General features: G+C 36.8%; 1 protein-coding gene across 4 annotated transcripts in view; it reads right to left on the minus strand.

Moving 5' to 3' along the window:
• LOC125664628 (serine-protein kinase ATM-like) overlaps window positions 1-13,446 on the minus strand; it is a 408,026-nt gene that overhangs the window by 49,080 nt on the left and 345,500 nt on the right. For all 4 annotated transcript variants that reach the window (XR_008800024.1, XM_048897448.2, XM_048897449.2 and 1 more), the window contains exon 49: window positions 42-186. Coding sequence is in view for 3 of the 4 variants with exons in the window: in XM_048897448.2 (XP_048753405.2) it covers window positions 42-186 (145 nt within the window). In the remaining variant the exon portion in view is untranslated. The remainder of the gene's footprint in view (window positions 1-41; window positions 187-13,446) is intronic.

Here is a 13,446-nt window from a genome sequence, read left to right on the forward strand (position 1 = left end):
GAAACATTCAGGATAACTCAGATATTGAGATTCAGACTCACTAGTCTCATGCCTGTACTGTGCAACATTGTAGTTGGCTAGCTGGATGTATGCATCACACAGTTTCTCCATTTTATTCACAATGTCACCAATATCTCTGTCAGACTTCATCTGAATGATCAACTTCTTGGCTGCTTCTATTCTTCCCTGTCACGAAATGTTAGAATGTTGAGAAACAGAAAGGATAGCTTGTTACTAAAATCGTACGTGAATCTTGCAGGGTCAACCGGTGGCCTGAGTCCACTAAATATTGGAAAGGTCCACCTAATATTGACGTTATGAATGAAAAGTGAAGATAAGGAACAGTGATCAATCTCAATATAACTCCTATAAGCAATACAAATACGGACCCCTGGACACACCAGAGGTGGGATCAGGTGCCCAGGAGGAGTAAGCATCCCCTGTTGACCGGTCACACCCACCGTGAGCCCTATATCCTGATCAGGTAAACGGAGTTATCCGTAGTCAAAATCAGTGTGCCAAGAACGGCTTAACAATCGGTATGAAACACGTCTGACAGCATTTGACCCAATGGTAGGTTATATTGACAAACTAGATCGTTATAACAACCATAAAATTTGCGAAATGTTGACTTCAATAGAGACTGTTGAAACCCCTGTACCATCAAATTGTTTGTCAGTAGCTTGCCTCGATTTAAAAACTGACTATACGCAGAACAAGCTCTTGCATATCGAATCAGTTGAGAGATATAAACACCATATGCAGGTGATAATGGAATATTGCTACATAAATATGGGAAGATGACAATGGAGAAGCTGAAATCATCCCGTTTGTCACACAGTTGAGTTGTCAGTTTGCCGTTAATGTCTACTTTCAATAAAATATCTAAGTATGAAGCAGAAGTGGACGACTCTGTGGTGTCTTTTATTTCGAGCTCACAGGGATAAATCGAATCGACATATGAATGAAAGTTATTATTGTTAATAGACAAAACGTTGTCGATATATCTAATGTCTAATTGAAGCTAGGCCACAGCAAGAGATTTTTTCTTTACACGTAGAAGTTTTTGAATAAATTCTGCTTCATATGAATATAGAAACAGGTCAGCTAACAAAGGAGCACATGCAATTAATTTCCTTCTCTCTCTAGACTGGCATTGGTTGCTAAAGTCTAATTAGAAGTACAACCAGTGTGGGCAAATAGCCACGATTTATCATGTATAAGCAGGCAATAAATAATTCATTTATATAATGAGAAATCATGGTTAACCTAATCTACTTCTACAGAACTACATTATATATAATGATTAATATGAACACATTTTTTTGGGATAAAAATAGAATCTCTACAATTCCCTTTATTTAAGTTCAAACGAGGTTTTGAAGTACACATAAATTGCTTACAGTAGATCTACCCACAACATTATTCTTGACATGATAAATGATAGAACATGATACATGCATAATAGGATACGATACATGCACAATACAATAGGATAAACAATAAATCTGATAAATGCAAAACACAATACACGATCCTCATGATAAACCCAAAACCTGATAAACAATCTTCACAACAGACCTGATAAACGTAAAACATGATAAATGACCTTCACGATAAACCTGTCAGTGATAGAAATATTGTAAATTTAGAAGCAATTTAGACAAAATGAAACTTTGATTTGCACATGTTGATAATAATGTTGAAGGATTTTGATATTCATTATATACTTAACATGTACATATGTATATCCAAAAGAAATTTCTATTTGGAAGGTAACACATGTATGTGCATGACTAATAACAATATTTTTTTTCTGTGATTGCTGTAATAAGCGATGTATTTTTCAAAGATCACCAATTGCTTCTTCTGTCACAACTGAGAAGTTTAATTGAATATGAGCATTGACTGACTTTCACCACCAGTAGAATAACAAGAGGCCCATGGGCCACATCGCTCACCTGAGTCACCTTGGTCCATATCAGAAGATTTTCCATATCTATATGCATGTAAAACCATAGTCCCTATTATGGCCCCAAACCTTCCCCTGGAGGCCATGGTTTTTGCAAACTTGAATCTACACTATGTCAGAAAGCTTTCATGTAAATGTGAACTTCTTTGGCCCAATGGTTCTTGAGAAGCAAATTTTTAAAGATTTTCCCTATATATTTGTATGTAAAACTTTGATCCCCTATTGTGGCCCCATCCTACCCCAGGGGGGCATGATTTTAACAAACCTGAATCTGCACTATATCAGAAAGCTTTCATATAAATCTCAGCTTTTCTGGCTTAGTGGTTCTGGGAAGAAGATTTTTAAAGATTTTTCCTATATATTTGTATGTAAAACTTTGACCCCCTATTGTGGCCCCATCCGACCCCCGGGGGCCATGATTTTAACAATTTATAATCTGCACTATATCAGGAAGCTTTCATATAAACCTCAGCTTTTCTGGCTCAGTGGTTCTTGAGAAGAAGATTTTAAAAGATTTTTCCTATAAATTTGTATGTAAAACTTTGATTCCCCCCTTGAGGCCCCATCCAATCCCCGGGGTCCATGATTTTAACAAACTTGAATCTGCACTATATCAAAATAAAAAAACCGAAAAAAAACTTTGACCCCCTATTGTGGCCCCATCCGACCCCCGGGGGCCATGATTTTAACAATTTAGAATCTGTACTATATCAGGAAGCTTTCATATAAATCTCAGCTTTTCTGGCTTAGTGGTTCTTGGGAAGAAGATTTTTAAAGATTTTTCCTATATATTTGTATGTAAAACTTTGACCCCCTATTGTGGCCCCATCCGACCCCCGGGGGCCATGATTTTAACAATTTAGAATCTGTACTATATCAGGAAGCTTTCATATAAACCTCAGCTTTTCTGGCTCAGTGGTTCTTGGGAAGAAGATTTTTAAAGATTTTCCCTATATATTTGTATGTAAAACTTTGATCCCCTATTGTGGCCCCATCCGACCCCCCGGGGGCCATGATTTTAACAATTTAGAATCTGCATTATATAAGGAAGCTTTCATATAAATCTCAGCTTTTCTGGCTCAGTGGTTCTTGAGAAGAAGATTTTTAAAGATTTTCCCGATATATTTGTATGTAAAACTTTGATCCCCTATTGTGGCCCCATCCGACCCCCGGGGGCCATGATTTTAACAATTTAGAATCCGCATTATATAAGGAAGCTTTCATATAAATCTCAGCTTTTCTGGCTCAGTGGTTCTTGAGAAGAAGATTTTTTAAGATTTTTCCTATATATTTGTATGTAAAACTTTGATCCCCTATTGTGGCCCCATCCGACCCCCGGGGGCCATGATTTTAACAATTTAGAATCTGCATTATATAAGGAAGCTTTCATATAAATCTCAGCTTTTCTGGCTCAGTGGTTCTTGAGAAGAAGATTTTTTAAGATTTTTCCTATATATTTGTATGTAAAACTTTGATCCCCTATTGTGGCCCCATCTGACCCCCGGGGCCCATGATTTTAACAATTTAGAATCTGCATTATATAAGGAAGCTTTCATATAAATTTCATCTTTTCTGGCCCAGTGGTTCTTGAGAAGAAGATTTTTTAATGACCCTACCCTATTTTTACCTTTTCTTGATTATCTCCCCTTGGAAGGTGGCCTGGCCCTTTATTTTAAGAATTTAGAATTCCCTTTACCTAAGGATGTTTTGTGCCAACTTTGGTTGAAATTGGCCCAGTGGTTGTTGAGAAGAAGTTGAAAATGTGAAAAGTTTACAGACGGACGGACGGACGCCGGAATACGGGTGATCAGAAAAGCTCACTTGAGCTTTCAGCTCAGGTGAGCTAAAAAGCATGATCAAATTTAGCAAAAAAAAAACTCTTGCCAGTGGATATACCATAAGTTGGAAACACATTCATAATTTGAAGGCAAACTGGTATTTTATTTGTTTATGCATTTACAAGATGAAGACCTAGCTGTAAGATGAAGACCTAGCTGTGCAAATGCAGGAAATTGAATTGGGGCTGGTGATTTTTAGGGATTTATATACATGAAGTTTTCAACTTCAGACAAAACATACCGACAATGAGTACTAAAGTGAAAATTAAAATACCCATCTGTTTAGTATTAAAAATGCTACTTTTTTCTTCTGAATTTTGAATTCTGTTGACTGCATAATGTAGGTTATAATGTTGGAACCGGGATGTGTATGATTATGCAAGCCCCTACTGTTTTTGTGAGACGAACATCATTAATCAACAACTTAGCCACCTTCCCAAGTTTAATTAACCCCCTTTTATCATTTTGTTCATTAATCAACGAAACTAGTTCTCTTTCTACTTCTCATTTGCTTCCGATACCTGTATTTGAAAATTGATGCAGGTATACGCCCAATTGGCAGATCTACACTGGTGGGAAATATGGGACTTTCAAGATACAGATCTACTCTGACTTATCGTGCGTTGAACGTAATTGTAGGGCATATGTCACTTCCATATTACAATAACAACTAATTAAACAAGCATGGAAAACTTCATTGCAATCAAGTTCCTGCATTAAAATGCTATCTTTCCACAAAAGGAATCACTACAACCATTTATAAATAGGAAAAAGCCTTTGATTAAATTGTGCGAGTTGGCGAGGAAACTTAATCTTTCAGATGTAGAAATATAAACGATTATGTCAACATGGAAAAGGAACGGCTTTACACTTAGGTACTGAGCACCAATAGCAACTTGGATCTTCAGCATTCTTCCTTTTTTCAGAAATGCGCATAGCTCTTTAAGGACTGTCTGCTAGTGAAACACCATGTTGTATCGATGTCAACTTTGCCCTACAATTATCATGTGACCGCTGTGTGTAAGCGTCAATTCTAATTAGTCATTCCGACACATCCCGAAAGTTCCCTATTATAATCCCACCCACTTGATAGAGAGAGAGAGAGAGAGAGAGAGAAGTTAAACAATTACCTCTTTAGTGAAACATGAATGGTGGGCATTCTAATGCAAAATGCAAACAGTAAAGATAATTCTCTCTGTGTGTCTCTATTTGTGTGCATCCCCAATAAATGTGGGAGTATGCTCATAGGAACATACCAATAAGATCCCTTTTACATACAAGTACTCTAGCCAAAACCGTATTTCAACCTCGTCTCTTATCTTTGTAGAATTTTTCTAGACTTGCAATAAAAAATTACGATTCATATACGCAAGAAAAAAAAACCCCGAAAATTTAAAAATGACATTCCATGTTTATGTTGGAATTTCTTTAAATGATCGGAAGAATTTGAATATTGTTAACAAGTTTATGGCATTACAATGGAATACCGCCGTCCTGTTTTTTAAAAAAAAAAAAATCTTTTCATTTTTGTTGTGTTACCAAATATATCTTTATTTGCATTTATAGATAAGGCCACACCAATTTGTAAAATAGTTCTTCGGATTTTCAAACAAAAAAAGTGAGGCGAGAGGGCGAAATTATTTTACAAATATTTTTTTAATTTTGGAGATAAAAATTATGAGGTGAGCGAATACAAGAAATACAAATATTTTTAATTTAATTAAGCGTGATTTTAAAAGTGGGCGCCTAAAAATAAAGATCTAAAATCATCAGATATCATTTGTTTACCACATAAACTTAATATTTTTCAACTTTGTTGATATAGTTTACAATAAATAAGAAGTATTTCAGGTTTCAAAGACTTATTTTCTTTATACCTAATACATGTACTTTGCAACATTAACTGATAAAGTCTTTTTGAAGGATTTTATTTAAGTTTCATTTCTACAAACTTTCGATTCAGAGATATGCATATTGCTAGGGATACATCCAGTTTTGACATTCATTGCAATCTCCATTGCATCGCTTTGAGCATTTTCTTGAATCTTGATAGGACATCACCAAACCTTTTGTGAATTTGTCGTTAACTGTCGGTCCGGTTTAAAATAGTCCTCGATCAGTACCCCTCGCTTGTTGTAAGAGGCGAATAAATGGGGCGGTCCTTCAGATAGGACTGCAAAAACTGAGATCCTTGTCACAGCAGGTGTGGGACGATAAAGATCCCTCAGTGCCATAAGCGCTGAGCATAGGCCTAAATTTTGCAGCCCTTCACCGGCAATGGTAACGTCTTCATGTGAGTGAAATATTCTCAAGAGAGACTTTAGTCAATATATAATCAAACAATCAATCATACGCTGTCGATGTTCTCTAAATAGTGGCATCGAATAGCGCTTCAAAAGTTTCATCGGCTTCCAGTTCGATTCCAGCATAAGGAACAACTTCCAATCCAGTGTTATGAAGTATCGTACATATTAAGATAGACATCTTGAATAACTTAACCGTATTACACTGTTAGGAAATTTCTCGAGAGCCTGCGCTTCTGTCATTTGTCAGCACATACATCAAGGTCATTTGTGCGCTTGTTGTAAAAACTCGAAAAAAAAATTACGGATATTTTTGAACACGCGGGCGGATATTATCTTTTGATAATATTATAATTTGGATTTATTACAAATAGAAGCGGCAAATCCGACGAACTAGATTACAAATTGGCATGGCCTAATAGAAAATAATGGTTGTTTAACAAGTGGCCCAAGGGCCACATCGCTCACCTTGGCTCATATTTAAAGATTTTCCCTATATATTTGTATGCAAAACTTTGATCCCCCCTTGTGACTCCATCCTACCCCTGGGGACCATGATTTTAACAAACTGAAATCTGAAAAATGTCAGAAAGCTTTCATGTAAATATCAACTCTTCTGGCTCAGTGGTTCTTGAGAAGAAGATTTTTAAAGATTTTCCTTATATATTTGTATGTAAAACTTTGATCCCCTATTGTGGCCCCATCATACCCCCGGGGTCCATGATTTGAACAAACTTGAATCTGTGAAACTTTCATGTAAATTTCAGCTTTTCTGGCCTGGTGGTTCTTGAGAAGAAGATTTTAAAAGATTTTTCCTATATATACTACTCAAAATTTGATAAGGATCACTAGGTTATATGTGTGTAATTTACCACTAACATAACAAAAGACATAAATTTGACTCAGAAATGTGTTTACTCAGGTTATGAATGAAAATTCATGAACGGCATGAACTTTTATCAATACGGAATGCTTGAAATCTGATAACAACACCAAAAGGCATTTCATTACAAAAAGTTAACAGCAAACCAGAGAAAGAATTACACAGTTTTTGGGGATAGTCCATCATTACACTTAGTCGATGAAGTGTCAATACCGGGTATGGCCTCCCTTTGCATCAATGATGGCTTGACAACGTCAAGCCATGCTGTCAATAAGCACCCAGATGTTTCCAATGGGAAGATTGTTCCACTCTTTCACGAGGGCGTTTCCGAGCTCTGCCAAAGTCGTGGGTTGTGCTCTACAGCGTGAAAGGGCAACCTGCAGCATGTTCCATACATGCTAAATCGGTTTCAAGTCCGGCGAGTGCGCTGGCCAGTCCATACGGACAATTGTCTCCTGCTGAAGGTACTGCTCCACCACCCTGGTGCGATGAGGACGGGCGTTATCATCCATCAGGATGAACTCAGGGCCAACAGCACCAGCGTAGGGTCTGACGTAAACATCGAGGATCTCATCCCGGTACCGCACCCCCGTCATTGTTCCTCTCTCCAGGACATGAAGATCTGTTCTTCCATCCCTGCTGATTCCACCCCAGACCATGATGGAACCACCACCATAATGGTCATGTTCACTGATGTTGGCATCATGGAAACGTTCACGTTGTCGTCGCCACACTCAGTGCCTCCTGTCTGTAAAGTCCAAACAATACCTGGACTCATCGGTGAACAAAACTTGAACCCAATCGTTCTGTATCCAAGTGACATGATCTTCAGCCCAGTCCAATCGCTCCCGCCAGTGTCGAACAGTCAGAGGGACTCGAACACATGCCCTTCTCGAGTTGAGACCTGCATTGTGAAGCCGATTCCGTATCGTCTGAGTGGACACATTCACTCCCGAGGCATTCAGGAGGTCGTTACGTAGGCTGGTTGCTGTCCAGAAGGGATGGCGTCGTGCCTGAAGAGCCACAAAATGGTCCTGGCGTTGGGTTGTCGACCTCTGACGACCACCCCCATGTCGGTGTGCTGCTGTACCAAAAGTTTGCTGTCGGTTCCAGGCCCTGTTTACAACGCTCTGGCTGACGTTTAGTGCATTTGCAACGTCACGTTGTGAATAGCCAGCGTCAAGCATTCCAATACATCTGCCCAGTTGTTCTGTCGTCAGGCAACGCCTTACACGTTGAGGGGGCATTGTATTGATAAACGTAGTGTAAACACTCAAGTGAGTTTGAAATTTTAGAAAGAATCAGACACCGATGCCTGAGTGAAAATCGTGCAATGGTAGCAAAAGCATAAACTGTGATGAGAAACGCATTTCCCATGGCATGAAATGCACGTGGAAGTTTGTTGAAGACGTTTTTGATTTCACTTGGACACAATATTGCCAGTTATGCAATTATTAATTTTTTAAACATAAAAAAATCTATGATCCTTATCAAATTTTGAGTAGTATATTTGTATGTAAAACTTTGATCCCTATTGTGGCTCCATCCAACCCCCGGGGGCCATGATTTGAACAAACTTGAATCTGTATTATGTCAGAAAGCTTTCATGTAAATCTCAGCTTTTCTGGCTCAGTGGTTCTTGAGAAGAAGATTTTTAAATGACCCCACCCTATTTTTGCATTTATCTCCCCTTTGAAAGGGACATGCATGGCCCTTCATTTGAACAAACTTGAAAGCCCTTCGCACAAGGATGCTTTGTGGCAAGTTTGATTGAAATTGGCCAAGCGGTTCTGGAGAAGAAGTCGAAAATGTGAAAAGTTTACGCCTCCGCCAGACAACGGACAAATTTTGATCAGAAAAGCTCCCTTGAGCCTTTTGCTCAGGTGAGCTAAAAAAAGGGACCAGTCCCCATTCCCTGATTCTTCATGCATGCCTTGGAAGTATACCTAGTATTGGATTTGTAATGCTGAAGTCACCGTTTATTCCAGTGGCAGTGGCAATATTTGTAAAGATAAATCATGACATCATAACTTTCAATATATCTTTAATTAAAGATCTTCTTTCAGTATATCTTTTAGATTTTGTGACCAGATTTTTATTAATGATTTCCAATAATTCAATCATTTTCCTTTACAGATTTGGCGATTGACTCGAGATCAAAATTTTTGTATGCATCAACACCAACATTTTTAGAAAGGATCTCCAAATTCATACCAATTACAAGCTTACATAGTCTTTGTAGGTTACTGTTATGGTAAAAGCTAGGAAAGAAACATACCTCTATGACAAATTTTTTTAATTTCCTCAATTTCGTACTTGCATGCATAGAATCAACGTCCATTTTAATAGGTGATACATTTTTATTTATGTTAACGACAATAAACCGGAAATGACAATGCCTAAAAAATATAATACATTGTACTTGATTGTAGTGGTGTTCCAATCATCAGTTATAATCGAAAATCAGTCAATTGTCAGCAAATTCTAAGCACTTAATTATGAAAATTTTATTCCAATTAATCGGTTTTTAAATTTTGTTTTCTCAACAATTGTAGTTTTTGAAGAACATTCCTGCCGTGACCAATCTATTAACCTAAAAGTTTTGTTTATCATAATGGCGCTGAACACTAAAGTGAATAAAGTATCCATACTTGGGAATAAAGCATGTTCGCATGGTTAGATTGATTGATTGAATGTTGTTTTACGTCCCTCCCAAGAATATTTCACTCACATGGAGACGTCACCACTGTCGGTGAAGAGCTGCAAAATTTAGGCCTATGCTCGGCGCTTAAGGCCATTGAGCAGGGAGGGGTCTTTATCATGCCACACCTACTGTGACACGGGACCTCGGTTTTTATGGTCTCATCTGAAGGACCGCCCCATTTAGTCCCCTCTTACGACAAGCAAGGGGTACTGAGGACCTATTCTAACCTGGATCATGGTTAGATAGATGTAATTGATTCTGCAGGCATGTAAACAAAGGACCATCCATCAAAGAGAATCCTGATATGAGTAAAGCCATGTGTGAATTGCATATATAAAGTGGCTTTCAAAGGCCACTGTTACTCTGCATCGTGTTTTCAATTTGTGACAATAGATCTGATTTGTTTTTGTTTTCAATAAAATGAATTTCTTATTTTTCGTTGATGAATTTTAATTATATTTTAATCATGCTGGATCATCGCCAGTTAATGACATGTAACTTTGATATACGAAGATATAACTGATGCAAGCGTAAAACTTTCTGAGCGTAAAACTTTCTAACAAGAGTACCGCAAATGGTACATAATACGCCCGTGAAATGCTTACATAGGGTGTTTTTCTTGTGCTATAATTTGTATAACTTTGCTTCAGGTAGTATCAGCCATCATGAGGCTGTGACAAACTTTCATATGAACAAAGGGTCTTAGCTTAAAAATCGAGATTTCCTCAAAATCGACCAAGTTCAACAACCTGTAATTTTTTCAAAAATGGAAGAAAATCAAAATCTTTCCCCAGATGCACATCTTCAATACCCATACAAACACTCCACAAAATAAGATGGTCCTCACTTGAAAACTGTGGGAGCTTAGGAGTTGGGCAGACAAATTATGTACCCTTCATAGAATATTAATTTCCAAATAGACTAAGTTCAACAACCTGTAATTTTCTCAAAAATTGTAGAAAATCAAAATCCATCCCACATGCACATCTTCAATACCCATACAAACACTCCACAAAATAAGAAGGCTCTCACTTGAAAACTGTGGGAGGAGTAGGGCGGACAAATTATGTACCCTCCGTATAATAATTATTTCCAAATAAAGTTGCAGTATGATCTAGAGTGACCCACAAAGAAGCTACACAGCAAGTTTCAGCATGATATGTGAAAGGGAAATGAAATTATAAAGAGAAAACCCCGAACGGACGGACGGATGGATGGACGTACAGACATAGCTGTACCATAATACGTCCCATCTAAAGACGGGCGTTTAAAAATTGTATTGACTTTATGTATATGTAATTAAAGAATATTAAGATAGTAAAAGAATAACAAATACACACAGAAAATATTCATTTACTCTCTCTCAGCAATAGAATCAAGAAATATAAACATAGACAGGCCTTATCAGTCACCTGAATACTAGTGGAAAAGTATCATTACTTCCATGGGCAATGAAATCTAGAAAAAATGTCCTATTCTGAATTCTAATGTTCAGCAACAGTATAAACAAGATGTGTTCTTAAAACTTCACTGACCTCAAAAGTGCATACATTTGTATTAACATTAGAATATCAAAAGATATGACTAATTTGGACTCATCCTAAAGTCATAACCCTGGGTTATGAAATTCATAATTTTTTGTACATCCTTTTCTGCTATCTCTAAGTATGCATTTAGGTTTCATACAGTATCAGCAAACTTACATACATACTATATACAAGTTTGGCCCCACCCTAGGGTCAGAACCCTTACTCTGGAGAAAATCAAATTTACAATTTTGATAAAAGACTACCTGCTGTATCCATTTAGCACTATATACCAAGTTTGGCCCCGCCCTGGGGTCAGAACCTCTACCCCGGGGATCATGAAATTTACAATCTATGTCCCCCTTGTTCTAAATATGATTCATACCAAATATGAAAAGAATTGGAATGATAGTTATCAAGAAGAAGTTAAAAATGTCTATTGTTCACACATTTAATAACTGACCATTTTGACCCCACCCGGATACCAAAACCCCTACCTACCCCTGGGATCATCAAATTTACAATTTTGGTAAAGGACTACCTGCTCTTTCTAAATATCTATTTAGTGTCAATATAGTATCAACCACACTAAAGAAGATGTTACTTAAGTGTTTTATATGTAAACACTATATACCAAGTTTGGTCCCACCCTGGAGTCAGAACCCCTACCCCGGGGATCATGAAATTTACAATTTTGGTAGAGGCCTTCTTGCTCTTCATCACCATGCATTTAGTTTTTCTTACACATGTGCGGTTCTTGAGAAGAAGATTTTTGAAAATTGGTCAATTTTGGGCAGTTTTTGCCCCGTCCCTAGGGTGCTGGAGTCCTGAAATTTACAATTTATGTCCCCCTTGTCCCAATGATGCTTCATACCAATTTGAAAAGAATTGGACTGGTAGTTATTAAGAAGTTAAAAATGTTCAATTGTTAACGCACGATGAGTTTACTCAGGTGACCTAAAAATATTTATATACACTTTTTCAGTAGTTAAATAAAGATTTCTCTAAGTCCGATTATAATCGATTGTTAGATACAGTAAACCAATCATCAATTATGAAATTCTAACCGATTCCCATCACTACTTGATTGACACCTGTGACTTACACAAGATTCTAGATGTTCTATTTTTAGAACAGTATTTGTCAGAGTTCAATAGATAGATAATATATAATACATGTTTATCTCCATTACACACTTTATAGAAAAAGAATTCTCTGAAAGTTTGTTAAAGCATAAATAGTCGGTAAATTGTTTGGTAATTAGCACTTTACATTTGGGGATTGAATTGGAATTAACAGCCGATTTGTGGCAATTTATTCTAGTGTGAATTCAGCTTGGCAGTAAACAAACATCAGACATTGTTTTGTGCACTTTAATTGGCCAGGCTACTGTAAGTTAGTAATTTTCTATTCATATATTTCTCTATAAATAATTGTGAATAAATTGTTAAATTTTTTGTGAATGATTTCTGCTGGTTTTCAGGTTAATTCTGACCCATAAAACTTAATAAAATCACAGTGTTTGTTTTTTTATTTGAGAATACAGTGTCAAGCTCTGTAACTTTTATGAAGGATTATTCTTATCAACATTTCTGAGACTTTAATATGACTTTACTACCAGTTAAGCTTTATCTTTCCATTTATAAAACTATATCTTTTTGTTATTATCTTTCAATTTTCAATTGAAGAAATTAACATACAGTTGAACTTCAGTATCTCGAACACCGATATCTTGAATATCATGGAGATGTCGAAGTGATTTGGAAGTCCTAACCACTTATTCTTTAAGTATTTTACCTTCAATATATCGAATCCTTGGATATCTCGAAGTATTTTCTCAGTCACATATAGTTCAAGATAACAAGGTTTGACTGTATGTATCATTACAATTAGATAAAATTGAATATATATTCAACATATGTTGTTTGCGGGGCCTGCAGAAAAAATAAACAAATCTTTGATGTAACTTTCAGTAAAGTTGCTGTTTAATCTTTTTATCAAATTTGATTTTATTGACTTAGCTTCCCCACAGTGAAATTACTTATGGCATAGAGGAAAGCGACCAGCTCCATGATATCTAATCTACATTTATTGCTGCTATGTAGTCAGATACCCTTCATTTGTCATGCAGGCTAGCCTCATTGTCATTTTCCAAGATGGAAATGTGAATTCAGGCTATAACACTCACCATCCATGACATTTCACAATATACTTTTGATT

Source organism: Ostrea edulis, chromosome 1 (assembly GCF_947568905.1).
Source record: "Ostrea edulis chromosome 1, xbOstEdul1.1, whole genome shotgun sequence".
Lineage (NCBI taxonomy): Eukaryota > Metazoa > Mollusca > Bivalvia > Ostreida > Ostreidae > Ostrea > Ostrea edulis.